This window comes from Condylura cristata, unplaced genomic scaffold, assembly GCF_000260355.1.
Source record: "Condylura cristata isolate star-nosed mole 26May11 unplaced genomic scaffold, ConCri1.0 scaffold00004, whole genome shotgun sequence".
Classification (NCBI taxonomy): Eukaryota; Metazoa; Chordata; class Mammalia; order Eulipotyphla; family Talpidae; genus Condylura; species Condylura cristata.
Window position 1 is genome coordinate 61,413,956 of NW_004567105.1, and position 24,187 is coordinate 61,438,142.

Consider the following 24,187-nt stretch of genomic DNA (forward strand, 5'->3'; position numbering starts at 1 on the left):
ATTTGTATCTTTAGCCAGAAGTTCTTCATACCCTTAAAGAGAAATTAAGCTGCTGTTTTCCTGTGTCTAACAAGAAAGAGCATGCCTAGCATTTCAAAATTTCCCTTTTTATTATTTTAAAAATTCGTTCTACTGGCAAGTTTACATTTATATTAGTATATGAAATGGAAAGAAATAGAATCTCATTTTGAAATGCATCGGGAATCTGAATTTTGGGAACCAGAACTGTTACCTTTGCTTGTTATCTTTGCTGTGATGAAGTATAGAATTGTCAGTGTTCTTCAGATGTTCCTGTGATGGCTTTGTTTTTCATGGAAGTAGAGATAGAGTTATAATCACTGTCAGCTCCCCAGAGGAAGAAGTGATTCAAAAAATGATGCATGACACTCTTGAGCTTCGCTTGCACCTGTAGACGCACAAGAGAAGGCAGTCAGTTTTCCCAGACTCTATCCTGCCTGCTTTTGAACTCCCTTGCCAGCAAGATAGAGTAATAATTAGTTGCCCCTGACTAAAATCAAGGCATGAGGCTTAATCCAAGTACCTTGTACTAGCTTGTGTGTTTTTAAAACTCAGCAGTGTTTCAGCTTAAACCTTGTTTTAGGGAAGGTCTAAATAACATTACAAACAAAGCAATGTGCTTTGTGTCCTGATGTAGGTCAGATGGTGGTGTTATACTGTGAAGGTGTCCTCAACTTGGCAATATATTCTTTTTCCTTTTTTTTTTTTTTAAAGGAGAATTCTTAGCACTTTTAGTAGTAATAATGATGAGATGCCTATAACTGGAGTAATTTTGCATGACTTTCAGCTAAGCAAATATTCCATCATGGTTCCCTAATTTGATGTCACCTCACCTTGGCTTTGCAACATTTGCTTTGTACTGAGGAGATGAGAAATACATTCCATTCAGACCCTGGAAATAAACAGTGCAGGAATGATATGCCTCTGATGAAAGAGTCACTGTCTTAGTTCCCAGGCTCTTAGTCACTTGCTGGTCTAACTACCTTCCATCTAGGGTCATGGGAGTGGCCTACATAATCCTTACTGATGTCTTCATGCAGTTCTTCCCCCATTTTGACCTGTGCTTTACTGTATATTAGGTAGAAGCCCTGTGCTTACCTCCACACTGTGTTCTCATTTACCTCCTTTATTTGCCTCTGCTGAAGTTTCCTTGTTTGCACTATAGTGCTTGGTGTTAGAAGTGAAGGAAGTGTATCTCCCCAAGTTATTTAAGTGAATAAATATCTTTAATTAGTTTCAGAAAACTTTAGCATTCAGGTGTCAGCTTTTATTGAACCTCTTGTCTTATGCAGACTGGTAACTGCTTCCTCTGTACCGTCTGTAGCTAAGCAGAAAAAGCTTGACTGTGTTAATATTTTACACTGTGGAAAGTAATTTACTCATGAAAGAGAAAGCTCCAGTATTTATTTTTATTTTTAATTTTTGTAAAATATGCATAAATTTGCTATCTGAACCATTTTTAAGTTCAGTAGTATTATGTTGTAACCAACCTCCAGAACTTTTTCCTTTTGTAAAACTGAAACTCATGCCCAGTGTTCCTTCTCCCCACAGCCCCTAATAGTCACCATCCTGTTTTCTGTCTCTGAATTTGACTACTCTAGGGGCCACATGTAAATGGAATCAGTGAGTGTCTTTTTGTGACTGGCTTATTTTATTTAGTATAATGTCTTCAAGGTTCATCCATGTTATAGCATGTGTTAGAATTTACCTCCTTTTTAAGATTCTGTTGATATTCCACATTTTGTTTATCCAATCATTTGACTCACCTTGGTATTCTCCAAGCCTTTTAAATTCATTTCCGTTTCCTTGGAAATAAAAAGGGTAGAAGTGCATCAAACTGGAGCCCCATCCTGAAAAAGGGCATGAGACCTGAAGGGGATGGGAGTGTAAACGGGGAGAATTTAGGATGGAATTTAAAAGCAGTTTGAAAATGTAAATTGGTATTTTTTTTCTTTCATGGCCTCCCTTTTCCCCTCCAGTTACGAGGAAAATACAAGTTCCCCATAAAATATTGCAAAAACATGGCTAAAGGAAGAGTAGTCAGAGCTATTCTGTATTGTGGCCAGTGACAAAATTTTGGAATTTTGTGCCTATTTTAATTCTTATTTAAAAAAAAAATCTGGGGCAGAACAACAGTGAATTACATACTGTTTTCCTTTTTTCAGATCCTGAGAGTCAGACCTTGAAAGAGCATTTAATTGATGAAATGGACTATGTATTGGTCCCAACTGAGGCCTGGAATAAGCTACTAAATTGGTATGGCTGTGTAGAAGGCCAGCAGCCCATTGTCAGAAAAGTGAGTGCATGAATTGTCACACCTGCTAGTCATTGTTTGCAGGTTTCCCCCAAGGGACATAAGCTGATGTTGGTTTTCTAGGGGTACTGCATAAACTTAAGTGTTTGAAGGCTTGATTTCTGATGGTCTCTAGAGAGTTTTTGTTCTGAGTGATGGTTAGTAAGGCTAGTCACCCAGCATGTTATAGTGAGTGACCTACAACCATTAGAGCTGCACAGTGCTATTTGGAATTTGGATGTTATGGGCCCTCCCTAGTGGTCCAGCAGGTTAAAGCACAGTACTGTGAAGTGATCCTCAGCCACTGCAACATGAATTCTATTCCTGGCAGCCTGGGAGGTGACCCATATGGCATGGCAGACCTCTCCTGACCTGCCCGCTGCTCCCCTCAGCAGTGTATTTCAGTCAGTCTGCCTGTTCTGTTTGCTCCCCACTCTGTCTCTGGTGAATACACACACACACACACACACACACACAGAGTCTCTGGTGAATATACACACACACACCCATACCCATCTCTGACCTGTACTCCAGTTCTTGTATGCATAAATAAATATTTGAAAAACAACAGAATTTGGATATTATATATTACTATCGTCCTTGTTTATTTTGCAACCTTTCTGATTCTGCCTTTTCTCCTCTGCTTAAGAATCTTTACCCACACTATTGAGGAACTCAAAAAGCATACACTTATATGGCCCTCCCTGGTGGCGCAGCGGGTTAAAGCACAGCACTAAGAAGCTAAAGCCACTTCTGCATGAGTTTGATTCCCGCCTGCCCGGGAGGTGACCACATGGCGCGGCAGACCTCTCCTGACCCGCCCGCTGCTCCCCTCAGCAGTGTACTTTGTCGATCTGCTTGTTCTGCTCCCTACTCTGTCTCTGGTGAATCCTCTCACCCTCGGCATCTCTGGCCTGTATCCCAGTTCTGTATGCACTAATAAATAAATCTTAAAAAAAAAAAAAAAAGCATACACTTATAACCCAGGGATTAGCCTCTTGAGGGGCAGTAGGGCTTGTGAGAGAAACTTACATTGTTAACCCCACCGGTAAATAAGACTCAGGAGATCACCAACTGACTCCTCAAAATACTCTTAATACCAGAGGGAAAAATCAAAAGAGTTTGCATGCCGTTGTGTATTTAGTCATTGAGTAAATATCTCATACTCCCTGGTATGTAGGGAACACTACACCTTCTTAGCAGAGTAGGAAAGAGCTGCCATCCTGAGACCATGCTTCTAAGAATCACTATTCAGGGCTAGAATATTTTTCTTTTTGCAGCATGAAACCTAAGACCCTGAGGTGGATTAGTGATCAAAAAGTTAGGGGCACATCAGCTTCCTATAGATAGGCTCACGTGCCCACAGGACTACCATGTAGTGGGTATTCTGCCAAGGGATGTAGCTACATTTTTTAGTCATCTAACAAACCCTGCAAGGGAGTCTCATGATCCCCACTTAGAGATTAATAACACTGTTGTGCAGTATTGTTGCTGGCTGTTTCCATCAAGGTGCTCTCAGTTGGTACTAAGGAGTGGAAAAAAAGAATTGTTAAAATATTAGAACAAATTGCTGGTGGCTTAAAAAATCTACTTCTGGGACCCTCCCTGGTGGCACAGCGGGTTCAAACACAGCACTAAGAAGCTAAAGCCACTTCAGCATGAGTTCCATCCCCGCCCCGGAGGTGATCCACATAGCACAATAGACCTCTCCTGGCCCACCCACTGCTCTCCTCAGCAGTGAACCTCGTCAGTTGGCCTGTTCTGCTTCCTACTCTGTCTCTGGTGAATACTCTCACCGCCCCTGCACCTCTGGCCTATATCCCAGTTCTGTGTGCATAAATAAATCTTTTTTTTTTTTAAATCTACTTCTGATCCCCTGATTATTTAAGGAATTAGTTTATTATGAGGGTTCTGCCTTTTACAAACACTGATGATTGCTTCTAGGACAACTCATATGTGGAACCACTTACCGCCTCTCTTTCTAATAGGTTGTGGAGCATGGCCTGTTTGTCAAGCACTGCAAGGTGGAGGTGTATTTGCTGGAACTGAAGCTCTGTGAGAATAGTGACCCTACCAATGTTTTGAGTTGCCATTTCAGCAAGGCAGATACCATTGGTGAGTAGCTGGACTTGGGGTTCCATGTATCTGATGAGAGAGTGTGGAAAGCAGTAAAACTGATTGGAGAGAAGCAGGGGTGCCCTCTTCAGACTTGATGTCCAGAGAATCTTGTGGTCTGGTTACCAGTACTGATCTAGGAGCCTACTCTCCAGGGGATTCTCATGGAGAATGGAGTCTGGGAATGACATTCGAGAGAAAACCAGGCATTGTTCTTGCCCATTTAATACACAATACCATAGATAAAGCAATGCTGATTCAGAGAGTTTTAATTATTTTACTAAAAACTCTTAGAAAGTGGCAGAACTAGTATTTGAAACTAGATCTGTCTTAACTCCAAAGATAAGTTTTCTCACTTTTCCATGTCCCTTCTGTACTATAAATGGGACCCCTGTGTTAAAGAAGGGGGTATATGGGCAGTATCTGGGAAGCTAAGTGATCGCCCCTGGAAGGTGTTTGGTCTTAACAGTCACCAAGGGGCTGAGTTCAGCCAGCACGGTTGACCCAAGGAATCCTGTGAACTTCTGAAAAGAAGAAATATGAGCATTAGCTTGTGTAACTATCTTTAGTCTTACATATGGAAAAAGTCCTGAGTGGTATTTCTGCCTATCCTCAGCAACCATTGAAAAGGAGATGCGGAAGCTATTCAATATTCCTGCCGAACGTGAAACACGTCTATGGAACAAATACATGAGCAACACCTATGAGCAGTTGAGCAAGCTCGACAACACTGTCCAAGATGCTGGGCTATACCAGGGACAGGTAGGAGGGCCCAGCCATGCCTCAGCAGACAGCTATACCCAGGGTGTATGGCCCGATAGCTTTTCAGCAGAGGGGAGGTGGTTTGCTTATTCTCTTGGTTTCTCCTTTCATTCAGGTGCTAGTAATTGAGCCCCAGAATGAGGATGGCACTTGGCCACGGCAGACTCAGCAGTCAAAGTGAGTGAATTTTTTCTTTTTCTCCCTTCTGGCGGGACACACAGGTTTCAGAGAGATATTCTTTCCTAAAGCAGTTACTTGTGCTAAGAAAAATATTTCTGAAGCAGATGAAAAAACACATTTAAGTTTATATCAAGAATGTGATCCTGGCCTTCAGTAAGCATCTTGCTGTGCAGCCATTAAAGGAAACCTGTCAGTGTTTCTGAACAAGATAGTGAGATGCTCCTTGTTAAGAAGAGAAGGAAGAGAAGGGCCTGAGAATGTCACTCTGTTAAGAGGTAGCCTTGTTTTGCCATGGGCATGTATTTTCTCAGTACTTACAATGAAAGGTTTTGATGTAAAGAAGACAGTTCTTCTTTATATGCACACAAGAAGAGCATCTTACATAATCCCACCCTAGTCTCTCTCCAGTGGTCTCTTACTCATTGTCGCCCTGGAGCTTGCTGGTGTAATTATTTTGCTACTAAACATCAGTGCTTGGTTTCTGTCTCAGAAGTGTTCATGTGGGGCATGAAATTGTGCATGTCCTGAAAAGGGGAGAAAAAGAAGTGATGGATTTTTCTTAGGTTTCTCATAGTTATGAGAATAGCGATGGTCTTTGATCTCTTCCTTCAGTTAGGTCTTGCGGTGACTGTTTCTAGTGATGGGTTTGTAGCTCCTTTGAGAATCACAAAAGCTAAGAACTCTTGATAAACAGGCAAGAAGACAGAACATTTTCCCAACAAGTTCACGAGTTTTTTAGATATCCTAAAGCCTCACCATCGACTCTAGTTTAAGAAACCTTGAATCACCAGTCTGACAAGATGACAAAATAGCTGTGGTAGGCAGAATAACATTTTCCTTGCCTCTTACCCCTGTTAGATGTCAGCATCCTAATTTCAGAGCCTGTGAATATGTAGGCAACATGACAAAGAGAATTTGCCTGTGTGATTAAGGATCCCGAAATGGGGAGATTATCATAGATTATTTGGGTCAGCACACTGTAATTATAAGGTCCTTAGAAATGAAAGGGAGAGTCAGGTGGTGTGGCATAAAAGCAGAATCAATGGTGAAATGTGAGTAGGACTCAATTGGCTGTGAGCCAGAGGATATGGACAGCTTTTCTGAAGTCTCTAGAACCTCTAAAGGAACACAGCTCTGCCCCCATCTTGATTTTAGTTCAGTGAAAATTCAGAATTCTGATACTCAAACTTATTTTGGGGCACAAGATAATAAATTTGTTTAAAGCTGTGAAGTGTGATGTAATTTACACTTGACACATATACAACCCAAGCTACTACCTTCTTTCTTGGAATTGGAAATGCCTGAGAACTGAGAGAAAATAGCATAAAAACTGAGAACCCCTTGGAGAGACAGTTGTGGTTGGGTTTCAGTCTGTGAGGTAGGGTTGGCAGCTCAGAGGGAAGAGGCTGGATGTTCTGGCCAAGAAGACTGTTTTAGTTGTGCCTTTTTCTTTTCCCAGCATTGCTTCTTCACATCGTTTACACACCCTGAGACCTGGGAAAGTCTAGTGAAAGGAGGCAGCTTTTGGAAAAGAGCAGAGCCACACTGAGAGTCCCTGGTAAAGGGTAGCTAATGGCTATGGAGCTCAGTGTGGAATTTCTAAAGTATATTCCTCCTCCACTTCCCAGGGATGCCAGACACTATTCTAGATTTGAAGATAGAGCACTTAACAAAGCCAAACCTCTCAGGGAGCAGAAAATAAATAAGAAAACACACATGTCTGATGAGTTTATGTGCTGAAGGTTGTGGGGGTGGGCCAGAAGAGAATCAGTTAGTGCTAGACTTTGGGAAGGGATAGATTTTAACCAGGATGAGGGGAGGGCCTGATGAGATGTCACTTGAACATGGTTACAAAGGAGGTGAGAGAACCAGCAATGAGTGTGATGGTTAGTGGAGAATAGTGTTATAAGGCAGAGGTGACAACAGCTATAAAGAATAAGAGACATGACAGAGTAAAGATAGTTCACTTCTGGATACATTCAAGTAAAATTAAACAATACATTTAGAGGAAATTCTGGATTTTTTGGAGGAAATCACAGAGGAATAAGCAGATAATATCACACTTCTCAACAGCAACAGTGGGTTCAAAAGGTATTTTTTCAGTAACTGAGTAAAATAAATTTATTTTTAGTTTTTAAATATGTATGCATATAGAACTGGGGTACAGGCCAGAGATGCAGGGGCAATGAAGGATTCACCAGAGACAAAGTGGGGAGCAGAACAGGCAGATGGACAAAATACACTGCTGAGGGGAGCAGTGGGCAAGTCAGGAGAGGACTGCTGCGCCATGCGTGTCACCTCCTTGGCTGGGGATCAAACTCGTGCTGAAATAGCTGCAGCCAGCATCATATTGCTGTGCTTTCACCTGTTGCGCCACCAGTGAAGGTCCCTAAAATAAATTTAAAACTGGAGCTTTATATCCTGCTAACCTGTTAGTTAAATGTAGAGATAAGATGTGAGTTAGAGCATTTTCCATGTACAGCTCCTTCTTAAAAACCTAACAACAGAAGTACTGTTAGATAGTCCAGGGGCAGTAATATCTGTAAGGTGTGAGGGAGACTTCACAACTAGAAGTATCTTGTTGACCAGAAGAGCAATGATTTTGTAGTATGCAAAGATTTCTTACATTAGAGACACCACTGCAGGCCATAAAAGATGAACGGGATAGAGTGGATAACTTCTAAGTTAAGAAGTTGTGTTTATCAAAGAGTAAAAAGGCAAGGCAGAGTAAGTAAAGATATTTACAGTAGATGTGCCTGACTGATTATTTACATTCATACTTTCACAGATATCCTAGTAAGTCAGTAAATTCTAATAACCCTGTTAGAAAAGGGGGCAAAAAAATCTTTTCAGTTGCCACTTAACAAAAGAGGCTCCCCAGATGGCTAGCAATCATATGGTGGTGCTCAACCTCAGTAGTCTTCCAGAACTGGTAAACTAAATCACAACGCAGGGCTTCTGTACGCCTACCAGAATGGCTAAGTGTTTTTGTACCCTGCTGATGACGGGTATAAATTGATAGAATGATCTTAGAATATTTGGCAACAATACTAAATGAAGAATTTTATTCATATTCTACTACTCAGCGACCACTCTTAGGCTTATGGCCCATATTCTCTCTGATATGTTCAGAGATGGTCACTGCAGCATTGCTTTTCATTCATATTTAACTGGAGCTAATAGAACTGACCACCAAAAATAAAATGATAGATAAATTGTGATTGTATGAATACAGTGGATTCTATACAGCTGCAGCTTTAAGTCTTTTAATAATGTTGAACAAGAGAAGTCAGACACAAAGCATGCTGTATGATCCTCTTGATAAAAAGCTTAAGTATAGGTGAACTAATCTGGGGGTGCTCAGTGTCATGGTAGTAGTTACTCAAAAGGATCTTGAGGAGGACCCCTGGAGTGGGGGTTGTCCTGTTTCTTGGTAGTGATTTTGGTTACATAGATATGTTAACTTAGTAAAACTTCTTTGATTTTTGTACTCATGCTTCTGTATTTCCCTACCTATTGTTTCAATAAAAAGTTTAGAAATAATAACAACAATAATAAAAAGGTTTAGGAAAACAACTGATGTCAGTAACAGTTCCAGAAGTAAGTTTGGGTAATCCCAATATGGAAGACAGATGAAGCGACAGGAGGCAATAGAGAGAGGGAGGTGAGAACGTCTTGGCCTGAACTACTTCTCTTGGGGATGTTAGAAAACAAAATTCTGGGGCCCTCCCTGGTGGTGCAGCAGGTTAAAGCACAGCAGTAAGAAAAAATTACCTTTTTGCCTCACTGCATCTAAAAAAAAAGCAAGCTAAGTTGCCAGCAGCTGTACTGGAGCCATCCAAAAAATTCCACAAAGGCTCTTGTTCTTAACCACATTGCTCAAATTGGTGCTGTCCAATCTGAAAGATTTGGCCTTGATATTTGCTGCTATTGTTTCTGTCAAAGCACATGAGACATAAATAAGCTTCATTAATTTGGACTAAGTGAACTTTCGTGAATAGGTCATTCAAAATACCTACCTTACAGCGGAAACAGCTAGCTTTTGTAGCTCAAATAAGAAATAATTCATCTTGGCTCTCCCTGGTGGCGCAGCAGGTTAAAGCACTGCACTAAGAGGCTAAAGCCACTTCGGCACGAGTTCGATCCCCGCCTGCCCTGGAGGTGACCACATGGCTGGCAGACCTCTCCTGACCCGCCCGCTGCTCCCCTCAGCAGTGTACTTTGTCACTCTGCCTGTTCTGCCTCCACTCTGTCTCTGGTGAAGCCTTTTGCCGTCCCTGAGCCTCTGGCCTGTACCCCAGTTCTTTAAACACAAATAAGTAAATCTTTAAAAAATAATAATAATAATTCATCTTAGTAAATTTGAAGATCTTACTGGCTTTATTCAACTCTTCATGCACAGTATCCCATTTGACAAGGAATAGATTACATTGGGGAGTTGCGCAATAGGAGGTTTTTAGATAGAAAGGGACAGAGCTATTAAAAGAAGTTTCAGGCAAAGATACCTCTTAGGGAAAGGAAGAAGAGTCTGCTACAAATTATCTTACTAGAATGGACCAAGAAATCCCAAGATTGGTTAGTTTAAAATTCTACTTTTAGGAGTGAACTAATGAGATTAGGTTTTAAATCTTGGTGGGACTTGACATAAATGAATCCATTCTAGGCCTGTTTCTTTTCTTTTTTTTTTTTTTTCTTCGACTTATTTATTTATGCATATAAGAAATGGGGTATAGGCGAGAACTGGGGAGATGAGAAGATTTACCAGAGACAGAGTGGGGAGAAGAACAGACAGATCCATTGAAAGATACTGCTGAGGGGAGCAGCAGGCTAGACAGTTTCTTATGCTATGTGGGTCAGCTCTCTGCCTGGCTGGAGATTGAACTTGGGCTGCAGTGGCTGGTGATAGCTTGATGGTGCTATTTTTTTTAACTAATTATTAATTTTTAAATTTAAAAAATAATATGTTTATTTTTACATCATTTTGTGCATTTTTTCTTTTTTTTTTTTTTTTTTTTTTCATTTTGTGCATTTTTTCATCTCAGTTGTAATCCCCGTAGGTTTCCCATCACCAAATCACCCATGTGCCATCACCATAGTCCCATGCATTTCTCTCCCCCCAATGTTTTTGATCCCATTCCCCACTCCACCCCCATAAAATGTCTCTGGTATATAGCTGTTCATTATTATTATTATTATTTTCTCGCCTGGCCCGTTGTACTCCTGCTATGAGTGAAATCATCCAATATTTTTCCTTTTCTTTTTGGCTTATTTCACTAAGCATGATCTTCTCCAGCTATTGATGGTGCTATTTTTAACCTCTGCGCCACCAGGGAAGCCCACTTTTAACAGGGAAATGTACATAGTTGAAAGTTTAAGTAATTAATGGAGAAAAAAGTAGTTATAGATACTAATAGGTAAATGGAGTGCTAGAAATACAAAAATGGAATTTCTAACTTGGAAACATTGCATCAGTTAGGAAGGACGGTAGTGGTGAAGAAAGACATTAAAATCAGGTTGTTAAATATAAGATGTTTATAGCTTTCTAAAAAGAATGTCTGAGGTGGGCACTCCAGTGCTGATATTATTAGAAACCCAGCTGCTGTCCTATTTCCCTGTTGTATTTGACTTCTTTCTTTTTAAAAAATGTATATTTTATTTACTTATTCGTGTAAGAACTGGGGTGTAGGACAGAGGTGCAGAGGTTGGGCGTTGGTGAGCAAGAAGATTGACCACAAGCAGAATGGGGAGCAGAACAGGCAGATCCACTGAAATGCATTGCTGAGGGGAGCAGGGGGTAAGACAGTAGAGGTTGCTGTGCCATGTGGGTTAGTTCCTGTTCAGTGAGCAAACTCATGAGATTGCTGGCAAGAGATTGGTTGTGCTGAGACTTTAACCCCTGTGCCACCAGGGAGGCCCCTGTGGCTTCTATTTCAAATGTGATTACCTCTTGGTTCTGGATAATTGCTGGAGCTAAAGTGAGAATTACTTAATTTTAAGAAGCTAGGAGGAGAAAACAGGAAGGACATACCTCTTCTTTTTAAGGAAGTTTCTCAGAAAACCTCTTTTTTGACCTCTGACCAACTATATGGCTATCTTGCTTCAAGGGAGGCTGGGAAGTATCTTTTAACAGCTTTGCTAGGTATCCTGCTAAAAACTGGGGGTCAAAATAGCCACTGAGAGTAACCCTTCAATACATCTTTTTAAATAGTGCGCCAGGACTTTGCCCGTACTTCCTAATTCTCTAACTTTAGCTGGGTGTTCTCTAGTTTCACTCACTTCTACCTAGAGATAGTATCAGATCCCACAGGTTAAGAAGACTGCCCTATGTTAGATGCCAATCACAAATCTGGCTACTACTTGTGCTTCTAATGATCAGCTATAAATCTTTAGGTTCTTATAATCCCTTCCTTAAGCTTGTTAATTTGCTATAATAGTTTGCAGAATTCATTAGATTATAAGTTTCTTATGAAAGGATGTAAGTCGAAACAGCCAGGTGGAAAACTTGCAACAAGAAAGTGTAGAGGAAGGGCAAGGAGCGTTCATGTGCTTTTCTAGAACCTCCACTGTTCACCAACTTGGAAGTTCATCCAAACCCCATATTTCAGGGTTTTATGCAGAGTCTTCAGTGTGTAGACGTGAATCATTAAATCATTTGGCAGTTGGTAACTGAACTCAACCTCCAGTCTCTCTCCTCTCCCCAGAGGTAGGATTGGGTATAGGTTGGGCTGAAAATGTTAACCCTCTGATCACATGTTTGGTTCCCCTGGTTGCCAGTCCCCAGACACTCCTTTTATTGTGATCACTTTGGAGCTACTTCAGGAACCAAAGACCAGCCTAACAAGATGCACCCAGTACTCTTACCACTTAGGAAATTATATACGTTTTACGTACCAGGAGCATGAACAGGAACAAAACAAGTATTTCTTACTGTGAATCACAGTATCGTAGGAGGCAACTCAGAAACCAGAAAAAGGAAAAATTCAGTGGAATGCAAGAAACATGGGAAAGCTGAGAAGTATGGTCATTAGAAAACATGAAATAAGAGGCTGAATTAAGCCCAGCTGTAACAGTAATTGGACTAACGGTAGGTGGGTTAAACCACTGATCAAAGGTATAAACTTTCTCATCCCAGTTTCTTTAAAAACATTTTTTCAAAAAATATTTGCTAATATACTGTCTGCATTTCAGAACTGAAAGTATACTTGTAGCCAACTGTTTAAGTTGGATTAATTATTTTGGAGGAAATTGAGCTCTTAATACCATTTTTCTGGGTCTTTGACTGGTGACTGTTAAAATTCAGGGAAGCTTATGATTTGTAAGTCAAACCAGGATGCCCTGAAGATCACCCTTTGTGGTTTATCTACCTGTAAGTACCATGAAAATAATCTTTTTGCAGTTTATTTAAAGTAACTCAAAAAGGAGAACATGTATTTCTCCAGAAGAGACCTCAGGCATTAAATAGGGCTTGCTTTTTGCAAAAAGTCAGTAGCATTGTTTCTGCTTCTCTCTCTCTCAGATCAAGCACTGCGCCTAGCAGAAATTTTACTACCTCTCCAAAATCATCAGCAAGTCCCTATTCCTCAGTGTCTGCCTCTCCCATTGCAAATGGTGATAGCACTAACACCTCTGGGATGCACAGTTCCGGTGTCAGCAGGGGGTAAGAGCAGGTCCTTTCACTTTGCTTCCCTTCCCTCTGATTCCTTAGCCAAACTGTACCTGGGTTGCTGCTCTACTGCTACACTAAGCCTAGTGGGATTAGAATTCCCCAGGGGAATGTGCTGCATGAGTTATTCACTCCAGTTATACCCACAGTAAAGTGTGTTTCCTTGTTCTGACTTAAGTTGCGTACTCCTGAGAGCTGGTGTTTTCCTGACAGCCTAAGTCACTGGTGGTCATAGGGGGTCAGTGCATTTGTCTGTGAAGGAAAGGGCCAGCACATGACAGTGTAGTTCTTAGGGGATGAGTCAGTTGTGGGAGAGTCCTGCCTGGTTCCTCTCCCTATTGCTGTGATCCTTTGTTTTCAGGAATACCTACCACGCAGCATAGACAGTGTGGAGGAAGAGGGTAAAGTGAGAAAGTGTGCATGAAAACTCAGGCATAGTCAGATTGAGCATGGCCTTGTGGGTGATGGCAAGTGTAAGCTCTTGATCTTGGTAACCAGAGTGTTAATCCCTGAAGTCACCTGGTAGTTTAACCTTCTGAAGGGCTATGAAGTCACCATTTCCAAAGTCTGAAAAAGGAGAATAAAGTAACATTTTTTCTCCCTAAGGATATGCTTAAACACCCATTATGTTGTTATGTCAAGGGTGGGGTTAAGGCTGGAATGTGTGGAAGGAGACTAGATAGGGGAGTAGAGAGAACTTACATCATGGTGTTATTATCAGACAAGAATTCTAAAGGCCCCAGAGGAACCCCAGAAGACATTCTCAGGGCATATGTGTGGAATTCACATTTATTGCTGATGTGGATTGTGTTTTCTAGTGGATCTGGCTTCTCTGCTTCATATAATTATCAGGAAACCCCGTCATCTCATATACAACCTGGGCTCTGTGGACTTGGAAACCTGGGAAACACCTGCTTCATGAACTCCGCTTTGCAGGTAAGGGAAGATTGTCCATCTAATTAACACTGTCTAGGCACCGAGTGTTGCCACTTCTGAAAACTTACCTGAGCCTTGGTGTCCAGAATTTTATTGGTGCTTTATTACCTAGGCATGATTGGTGATTGCCCAGATGGTTAAATTCAGTCTCACAGTAGACTGATATCATGTGACCCAAAACCTCACCCTGTCACATTATTGGGCTTTGTGGAATGGCTAGTTGTACCCTAAATCAAAATCTCAGACCCTGAAGGCCCTGCCCTCTGCCCTGGTAAACAAAGATATTCCTACCAAGGAAAATATTCTTTGGATCAACAAAATACTTCCCAGAAATCAGATACACCGTTACTAGGGATTCTGTGCTTCACAAATCAAATATAGTTTTTATCCTCACAAATCTTGTACTCTTTTTTTTAAAAAAAAAAAAAAAAAGATTTATTTATTCGTACAGAACTGGGGTACAGGCCAGAGATGTGGAGGGTGAGAGGATTCACCAGAGACAGAGTGGGGCGCAGAACAGGCAGATTGACGAAGTACACTGCTGAGGGGAGCAGTGGGCGGGCCAGGAGAGGTCTGCCTTGCCATGTGGATCTCCTTCGGGGCAGGCGGGGATCGAACTCATGCAGAAATGGCTTAAGCTTCTTTGTGCTGTGCTTTAATCTGCTGCGTCACCAGGGAGGACCTCTTTTTTTTTTTTTTTTTTTAAGATTTATTTATTTATGCATATAAGAACTGCGGTACAGCCAGAGGATCCATCAGAGACAGAGTGGGGAGCAGAACAGACAGATTGAAGTACACTGCAGAGGGGAACAGCAGGCGAGACGAGAGGTCTGCCGCACCATGTGGGTCACCTCCATGGCTGGGAATTGAACTTGTGCTACAGTGGCTGGCAGTAGCTTGACAGAGCTGTCTTTAACTCTTGTGTTATCAGGGAGGCCTGCCCAGTCTAACTTTAACTTTTGTTGGAGTACCAGGGAAAAGAAAAAGACATTTTATTAAAAGATTAGTTAACTTCTCTTAAAATGGTAGGGTGGGAATAAGCCCAATACTGAAGAAAAAAGACCTGAGATTTGACTTTACATGGGCCTATTTTCTCATATCTTTTTGTAGCCTCAATTTTTCTCAACTAGTGAGTGATAGTAATAATAATGAGGCTTATAGCTCTAGCTATAAATATTAGGTAAAAATAAAATTTTATGATCTAAACTTACACCACATGATGCTAGGAAAAGATAAAATCCAAAGGAATTAGAAGAAGGGAAGTAACTGAAGTAACAAATTAATTAAATATAAAACACATGCATAGTATAGACAACTTTGATACTTTGGAAAAAATAAAATTGATGTTGAACTTCAACATCTGCCATTTTTAATTTGAAGAGTATAAGTTAACAGTACATGTACGGCAGTATTGTTTATTGAGTTCTGTATTATGATTTTTCCCACCCCTCCCCCATAGTGTTAGGACTGTAGTAAAACATTTCTTCTTTACCTTATTTATATTTTACTCTTCTCATGAAACAGTAGAATGTTTCTTTGAATAAGAAATTGTCTTCTGAAAACTTAATATCGTATTTTGACTTGACTTGAAAATCACTTGCTTGTGAGGTACCTCAGGGAGGGGCACAGCTTTTGTTCTCATATTTTAGAAGACACATGTCAGGTGCTGAATATGAATTCTTCAAAGACCATATCCCGGGAGGTTAGCCATTAAGTAGGCCATCAGTTGGATTTCTGGGAGACTGTGCCTTTGCTGTTTTAAGCCTGTCGAAGAATCTTCTGAGCACTTTATTCTGTTGGAGTTGACACTTGCTGTCCCTCTAGGACCTGGTGTATCCTGTGTGCTCTCCAGAAGGGGTGTCAGTTTTGAACATGCTTTGTTTCAGTGCTTGAGCAACACTGCGCCGCTGACCGACTACTTTCTCAAAGATGAGTATGAGGCCGAAATCAACAGAGACAACCCGCTGGGAATGAAAGGGGAAATTGCAGAGGCCTATGCAGAACTCATTAAGCAGATGTGGTCTGGAAGGGATGCTCATGTGGCACCGCGAATGTTCAAAGTAGGTTGATAAATACATTCTCCCTCTTCTCTGTCTTGGGAGAGTGGTTTCATGTTGTGAGAAATTCCTTTACCTGTATTTTGGGATTAAGATAAGATCTGAGACCAAAAGGACCACATGATGAATCGGATGCTTCTTTTCTCTTGTCTACTCATTCAGCAACCCCTTTATCTTGAAATGCCCTTAATCCCCACTTCTAGCCTGGAGATACTTCAGAGTGCATGTAAACTGTTCAGAAAGCTGCATTCTGTGGTGGCATCTGATTTGGTGCCACCAGGTCATCAAGATTTGGTTTAATCTCCAGTGACATTTGAAGGATATTCCCAGGTTTTTTGAGCCTGTGGCATGAGCTGGGTCCTATAAATAGGAATCAGGCTGATATTCTTGGGAAGTGATGTGAGGGTCAGTTCTAACTTGGGGTCTATTAGCTGGAAAGATTGCGCAAGAGAATGGTGAGCCGCAATGGACAATTGGAACACCTCAGCTCTTCCCTTACCCTAAATGTTCTCTCCTGCTAAGGGAAGAAGGTCTTGCCTCAGTATGTTGAAATCTGAGTAACTTTATTCATCCGGTACCACTTGGGGTTTGAGTTTCATGAAGCCGGTTGGAAAAAAGATACTGATGTTTCTTATTCAAAGAGGGAAAAAATAGCACTTACACTCAATGAAAAAATGAAGACCTTAGATGGCTTATTGAAATTAAAAGCTGATTATTTTCATGCCTTAGTCATGTTTGTATGTGAGAAATATATGTAAATTTCTACTCACATATTAGGTCATAAAATGACTTGAATTGGTGACAGTACATTATGTTCATGTTAAGGATAATATATAGAGATTGTAGTAGTATAGAGCCTCCTCAAGGATGTACCTGGTCTCTGCATTTTCTGGTATGATCGTTGCTAGTCACTTGGAATGCGGTTAGGGTAAACAAGGAACTAAATTTTTATTTCTATTTAATTTAAATTAGAATAGCCACATATTGTTGGTGGCTATGGTACTGGACAACATAGGTGTGGAGCACTGGGTCTCCAACCTTGCAGTGCATCAGAATCTCTAGGAGGACTTGTTAAAGCAGACTGTTGGATCCATCTTCAGTTTCTGATTCTGTAGATCAGGGCTGTGACCCAAGTATGTGCTTTTCTAATAAACTCCAAGTGATGCTGATCTCACTTGTTGGGGACCATATTCTAAGGGTTGCTGGCATAAAGGGACTTAGGGATAGGGCTTTTATGTACTAAGAGGATTCATCTAATTGTGCAGGTATCATTTGTAAAGTTCTTACAGAGATTGAACCGAAGAAGGAAGTTAGGGAGGGATTCATGTCAGTAGTATAGGCATGATTTTCTGAGATACCACCTTTTACCTGGGTAGTGACCCAGTTTCTAAGCCAGCCATTGAGTGTCTGATCTGAGCCCTCTGTGGTGACAACTACTGGCCTCCTTTATCCCCTTGAAGAGTTATTCTTGGTCACCGCTACTGTAGAGTTCTTCACTGTTTTAGCTAGCTGTGAAAAGCTATTTTTGATGGCTGTTTCCTATCTGATTCCATTGATTCTTTATATTTTATGGCATCCATTTGTTGTAGACCCAAGTGGGACGTTTTGCCCCTCAGTTTTCTGGCTACCAGCAACAAGACTCTCAGGAGCTGTTAGCCTTTCTTCTAGATGGACTACATGAAGACTTGAACCGAGTGAAGAAGAAACCCTACCTGGAGCTGAAGGATGCCAACGGGCGGCCAGATGCGGTATGATATTGAGGATTTCTGAACAGTAGTACTCTGAAGAAGCTGCCTCTTATTGAGAGCTGCAGAGACATTTTTCTGGTTTGGGGCCAGGACTCTAGTTGCTTTGTCCTGTTTTTGGTGATGTAGATGTGGGCTCTGGTAATAAAGAAATGTGTTCTAGGTCAGAGAAGCTAACTCTAGCTGTTTTGCAGACTTCTTGGGCTTCTTAAAGTCAGACTCATTTTGCTTTTATAAATTTCACTTGTGAACCAGAGACTAAGACATGGAAAACTGTTGTAAAGTGCTGTAATATTGGCCTGTGGGCTCATTAAATTCACCTGTGTATTAAATAACTTGAATATTATTCTGACCTATGGGAGGAGAAATCAGTGTCCAACTTTTTGACCTCATGTTGGGAAGCTCAATACGAACACTTTAAAATAACAGTTTTTGGTTTTTTTTTAAAGATCAATTTTCACATACAAGAACTGGGGCATAGGCCAGAGGTGCGGTTGGTGAGAGGGAGTCTACTCTGTCTACAAAGACAGAGTTGGGGAGTAGAATAGGCTGTATCTCACTGTATCTACTGAGATGCACAGTGTACTGAGATACACTGCTGAGGAGAGTTGTGGATGAGACAGGAAAGGTCTGCTGTGCCATATGGGTCAGCTCCCTGGCCAGGGATCTGACTTACGCCACAGTGGCTGCCTATAGCTTGATAGCACTGAGGCTTTAACCCTTGTACCACTAGATCTATACTAATAGATCTTAAAGGAAAAGCTGAACTACAGACTAGATTAAAATCTCACTGACAGGACTTTGGATCATACACCACATGGGGCACTCTTTCAGGGCATCTCTTTCTAATAGGAGGATACACAGACACCTTGCTTTCCATAAATCCTACACACACTGTTAAGTGTTGGGGGTTGGGTATAGCATTGGCGTGGTGATGAGTATGTTATGCTAAGAGCAGTCCTAGCCCTGGCTGGCCTGGACCAAGTTCTTGGCTGCACAGACTTCTGCTTCAGGTCCATCTCAGGTTTTCCTGTGAATGGATGCAGGGGTGTTGAGAGTATTTTACTTATCCCTCTCCTTCTTTTCAGGTGGTAGCAAAGGAGGCCTGGGAGAATCACAGGTTGAGGAATGACTCTGTGATTGTGGACACATTCCATGGCCTCTTTAAGTCTACTTTGGTTTGCCCAGAATGTGCTAAAGTTTCTGTGACCTTCGACCCATTTTGCTATTTAACTCTCCCACTGCCCTTGAAGAAGGATCGAGTCATGGAGGTTTTCCTGGTTCCTGCTGACCCTCGCTGCAGACCTACCCAGGTAAGAGAATTTGCATCCTCATGACACCCTTTCAGACTGCTCTCTAGACCTGGAGTAAGACTACTTCCATCTGCTGCAGTGAACGCCTGTAGTTGCCTCAGGTTTGTGCTTGCCTGAGTTTGTGCTTTTGACCATCATCAGACCTTTGTGTATTCTATAATTCAAAGCATAACATGAAGGTCCTTTAGCCTTTTTTGTTTGTTTCTTAAAGATTTATTTTATTCATGCATATATAACAGGCCAGAGGTGCATGGGGTAAGAGGATTCATCAGAAACAGAGTCGGGAGCAGATTGAAATACACTGCTGAGGGGAGCAGTGGGTGGGTCTGGAGAGGTCTGCCACTCCATGTGGGTCAACTTCCTGGCCAGGAATTGAACTCATGCTGCAGTGCCTACAATAGCTTCATAGCGCTGTGCTTTAACCCTTAGTTCCACCAGGGATGGCCCTAGCCTTTCTTTTCTTTCTATGCTTTTATTTTTAAAGATTTATTTATTTATGCATACAGAACTGGGGTGCAGGCCAGAGGTGTGTTGGTGGTGAGAAGATTCACCAGAGACAGAGAGGGGAGCAGAACAGGCAGATCTGTTGAAGTACACTGCTGAGGGGAGCAGTGGGCAAGGCAGGAGAGGTCTGCTGCGCCATGTGGGTCACCTCCCAGGAATTGAACTCTTGCTGAAGCAGCTATGGATAGCTTCGTAGTGCTGTGCTTTAAACTGCCTTAGCCTTTTCTCTTATAATCAAGGAGTGATCCTTGAATCTTAATATTGGAAAACCAAAAGCAAGGTACTCTCTTTGGTCAGGTTCATCCCTAAATCAGCTAGGACAGCCTGACCAGTATAAAAGACCAAATGAGAGCTATGACCAGCAGGACTTAGTATTTAATCTTGCTGAAGAGTCATAGCATGATAGTGTTGCTGAGCCTTCTCCCTTTAGTTTCTTGTATCTAAAGAAATTTGACATGGTGGCATTTTGTATAATTTTAACAGAATTTAAAGAGAGTGCAGGACTACAAAAATAAAACCCTTTTAGGAGGGAAAGAGATGGACCAACTCCTGTGTAACTACCAAAGTGAGAGGCATGTGCTGATGAAGAAATTTGCCAGTTTGCCTGCCAGTGGCTTATCTGGGCCCTCATTATCACTCCCTATTTCTGAAAGGCCACTTCTGTCTCCCACAATTCCTGCTCTTCTCAGCTCATCTACCCTTTCAGAGCACCCTGGTCACTCTTCCATCTCTCCTTCGCAGTACCGCGTGATTGTGCCACCGATGGGCGCCGTGTCAGACCTGTGTGAGGCTCTCTCCAGGCTGTCTGGCATTGCTGCAGAAAATGTAAGGCGGGGTAGTCATTTCACTTAACCTAGTGGGTTAGCCCTTGAAGTTATTTTCAACCTTGTAGCCCCTTGGGCTGGAGTTGGAGGTGGATACTTTTGAATTCCCCAGCACTACTGACTATGTCCAGTTGTCCAGCCCTCCCGGTCCTCGGTCACTGCACACTCTATGGCTGACACCATCCCTTTTGTCCTGGGAAAATCTCTTCCCTCTGTTTAAATCACTAACATGGTCAGAGGCCCAGGAATAGGGCTTTGCCTCAGCCTTTACACCCTTTCCTTTACCACGTCTACTGTAATGTGAGAATCTAGAAGTGCTTTTCTGCCCTAACCTCCAAAAGTCTGTGAGTGACTTGAGCATGGTCTTAGTTGAAATCTTTATTTAGAAACAACTTTCCATGCTGAACTTGCTGTTGGGTCTGTCCCTGTGTGGAAGTGGGCAAAATGAAGACACCCCCTTGCACGAGGACCCATCCCGTCCCATCCCTTCCCAAAGCCACTCTTTCCCAGTCAGTACCCTCTCTTCCCTGCTCTCTTGGATTCCAGGCTGGTCTGTTCCACTACATGCTAGACATGATATGGTCCCACAGGAACTTCCCCAGAGGCTTTGGGATGACTACCAAAATCTCTGGTTGGCACTCCTCACTCTTCCTGTCACTTGAGAACTGATACCAATGGATCTCTTGGGGAGATGTTGCCAGTTTGTTTTCTGTTGGTAGCAGAGGCACTGCTCCCCCTTGGACCATGTTCCCTGAGCTCTGGGGCCAGAACTCTAGCAACACACTGTTTTTCATTTGTTCCTGGATTTTTTTTTTTTAAGATTTACTTACTTATGAGCTGGGGTATAGGCTAGAGGTATGGGAGAGTGAGAGGATTCACCAGAGAGAGTGGGGAACAGAACAGGCAGATCTACTGAAACACACCGCTGAGGGGAGCAGCGGGAGAAACAGGAGAGGTCTGCTGTGCCCTGTGGGTCATCTCCCTAGCAGGGGACAGAACTCATGCTATAGTGACTGCCGAGGGAGTCACCAGGGGCCACCAGGGAGTCCCCTGTTCCTGGACTTTAAATAAGTAATTGGGGCACTTTTACTCATCCTTTAATCTTTGTTGTTACTGTTTTTAGATGGTGGTCACAGATGTGTATAATCATCGGTTCCACAAAATTTTCCAAATGGATGAAGGTTTAAACCACATCATGCTTCGGGATGACATCTTTGTGTGAGTACTCAATGGTTTCTAATGCAGAATCAAAGGAAACAACAGGCTTGGCCTTATTGGTATATCAGATGCAGAAGTTCTGGCAGTTAGTGCATGTGTGGAATTGCTTGGACACTTGGGTGTAAGAGATCGACATCCAGGGGAGCCGTGTGTTAAGAAACAGTGCATGGTGAGGCACTTTAGAATTAGATATTCCAGATAAGTTTCCTCAGTAAGTGCACGCCTTTTATCAATGGTGGTTGCTGCCCATTAAGGCCGACTTAGTGGTCTCATAGATGTCTTATTGTCAGAGTGTTTTTCTCAAGAAGAGTCACAACTGTGAAAGGGGCCATGGGAAGATAGGAGAAGGCATATGGTACTGGGAGGGGCTGGTCTTTCTTTGCCACTGGCAGTGGCTTCTTAGGCAGGTGTCATACCATTGATCTCCATTTCAGAAATGACAGGTAGGATTGGTTTTAACATTCTTTTTTAGCTCTGACATCCTGCAAGCTTGACACTCAGTTTTCTTATCCCTTTGGGAATAGTGCACGTCACTGTGGCTGGTCTAGACTCATACTGAGTCTTCTTGCTTCAAGGCTGCTCTGCATAATAGTGTGTGTGTGTCCCTCTCCCAGGTGGAGCAGGGTGGGATGTGAGCTTCCTTGTGCTCCCAGATAGCTCTTGCTCAGGTAAGCTGGAACATGGGCCATACTTGAGCCGCTTCTCTCACTTCCTCTCACACAGAAACTTGTTTCTGCTGAGAAAGGTTTTTAGGATTTTGGTTTTGGCTGAGGAATGCAGTAAGGCCTATGACTTCTAGGTCACTCTAGAAAAATAATTCTTGACCGCACCAGGAACTTAGTCTTAGTCCCACTTGTGTAGGCTGCTTCCCCACTCATGGCTGCCCTCCTTCACTTTACAAATGGAGGGTGCCAAGGTTCATACTAAACTGCAGAAGTAGGGCATGGCATAGCCAGCTTTCATACCCATTTCTGACCCTAAGTCCTTAGCACAGGCTCCCTCACTTCTGGAAACCAGCAGTTATATGCACTGGAGCTGAGAGGAGCTGGGGGAGCACCCTGTGGGGAGCTTCGAAAACCTGCCACAAATGAAGCTATTTTCAGCGGGCTTGAGGGCCAGCCAGGAGGATAGGAAATTGTTTTCAAGACAAATGGGAATTATCTTAAGAAAATCGTAATTTAATACTTTCTGAGTAATGGTACAGTAAGTCATTTGGTTTTCCCCATTGTCCTGTCAGGTCGGTAATCCCATTGTCTACTGAGTAAACAGCCTGAGAAGCTGGGACACTTAGCAGCTGAGTGTGTCACTTGGAACCTGCAGTAGCCTTACACCACAACCTGGTTTTTGACCTTTACGCAAGGTCCTAATGTAGAGCACACCTTGGATAGTTTCATGTTTTTCTTATACCTCCTGCATATACTGAACTCAGGATTGTTTGCCAGGCATTTGGGGAGGGATGTGTGTCTATGTTTGTGTTTATAGTTTTCAAAAATTGAATCAGTAAGTTTGTGTCTCCCCCTATAGGAAGAGGGAAAAGACTACAGTCGGTTGCCAGCAATTTTGGTAACATCTGTTCCAGGATAAAACATCTATAAATCTCCTCAGTCCCATGTATTCACTAAGTAAGACACATTTTTCAAAATCATTGATATGTGTTTAGCAGTTTCTTTGATTATCTCTGATTTTTAACAAATTAGATATGATTCTCTTACTTCAATGTTTTGAACAAAGGTGGCAAACAATTAGTTGTATAAATTTGCTTCATCATTTGAAATAAAGAGTCTTCGGCTAATTTTCTAGTTATACACCCTTATCTAATGTTTGGTTTTATTAAAGGGCAGTGCACTGAGAATGCCTTTTTAAAAGTTGGGTTCTTTGGTGACAAAAGTGAGCTTGGTGGCCAGGGCACCCCTGTGTGCCTTTGGAGTGATGATCTGGATGACAGCTGTCATCTGTACTGAGTCCTGGTTTAGGCCATTGTTGTTAAAAGGAGGATCATGTGAGCTCCAGGTTGGGGTTACATAGATTGACATTACACTAATAGTGACCCTCCTTGGGATTCCTGGCCCAGCCTTTAGAATTGTCTTGGAAGTGGTATATCCACCTTTTCTGCTGAGGTATCCTCTGTCCTAGTAACTATAGTCCTGGCCACCATTTAGCTGCAGCTCAGATCTCTGTTACTCAGAACTTGCTGTTAAAAGTCTACCTTCTTGTGTGATTAACACAGGTATGAAGTCTGCAGCACCTCCGCCGATGGCTCAGAATATGTCACACTTCCAGTCTACTTCAGGGAGAGGAAGTCCAGACCGTCGAGCACTTCCTCTGGGGCAGTGCTTTATGGGCAGCCACTGCTGGTTTCTGTCCCTAAGCACAAGCTAACCCTCGAGTCATTGTACCAGGCTGTTTATGAGCGTATCAGGTTGGTGGCAGAAATGTGATTGGCTGGTTATCAAAAATCAAGATCAGGCCCTCCCTGGTGGCGCAGCGGGTTAAAGCACAGCACAAAGAAGCTTAAGCCACTTCCGCATGAGTTCGATCCCCGCCTGCCCCGGAGGTGAC

At 42.2% G+C, this 24,187-nt stretch overlaps 1 protein-coding gene across 1 annotated transcript in view; it reads left to right on the plus strand.

Annotated features, from left to right (window-relative positions):
* Positions 1–24,187, plus strand: part of USP4 (ubiquitin specific peptidase 4 (proto-oncogene)) — a 38,484-nt gene that overhangs the window by 2,989 nt on the left and 11,308 nt on the right. The window contains exons 3-14 of the mRNA XM_004676173.2: positions 2,184–2,314; positions 4,300–4,426; positions 5,043–5,188; positions 5,304–5,365; positions 12,885–13,025; positions 13,850–13,967; positions 15,854–16,027; positions 17,614–17,772; positions 18,858–19,082; positions 20,328–20,411; positions 21,534–21,628; positions 23,856–24,047. Of these exons, the coding sequence (XP_004676230.1) occupies positions 2,184–2,314; positions 4,300–4,426; positions 5,043–5,188; positions 5,304–5,365; positions 12,885–13,025; positions 13,850–13,967; positions 15,854–16,027; positions 17,614–17,772; positions 18,858–19,082; positions 20,328–20,411; positions 21,534–21,628; positions 23,856–24,047 (1,654 nt within the window). The remainder of the gene's footprint in view (positions 1–2,183; positions 2,315–4,299; positions 4,427–5,042; positions 5,189–5,303; positions 5,366–12,884; positions 13,026–13,849; positions 13,968–15,853; positions 16,028–17,613; positions 17,773–18,857; positions 19,083–20,327; positions 20,412–21,533; positions 21,629–23,855; positions 24,048–24,187) is intronic.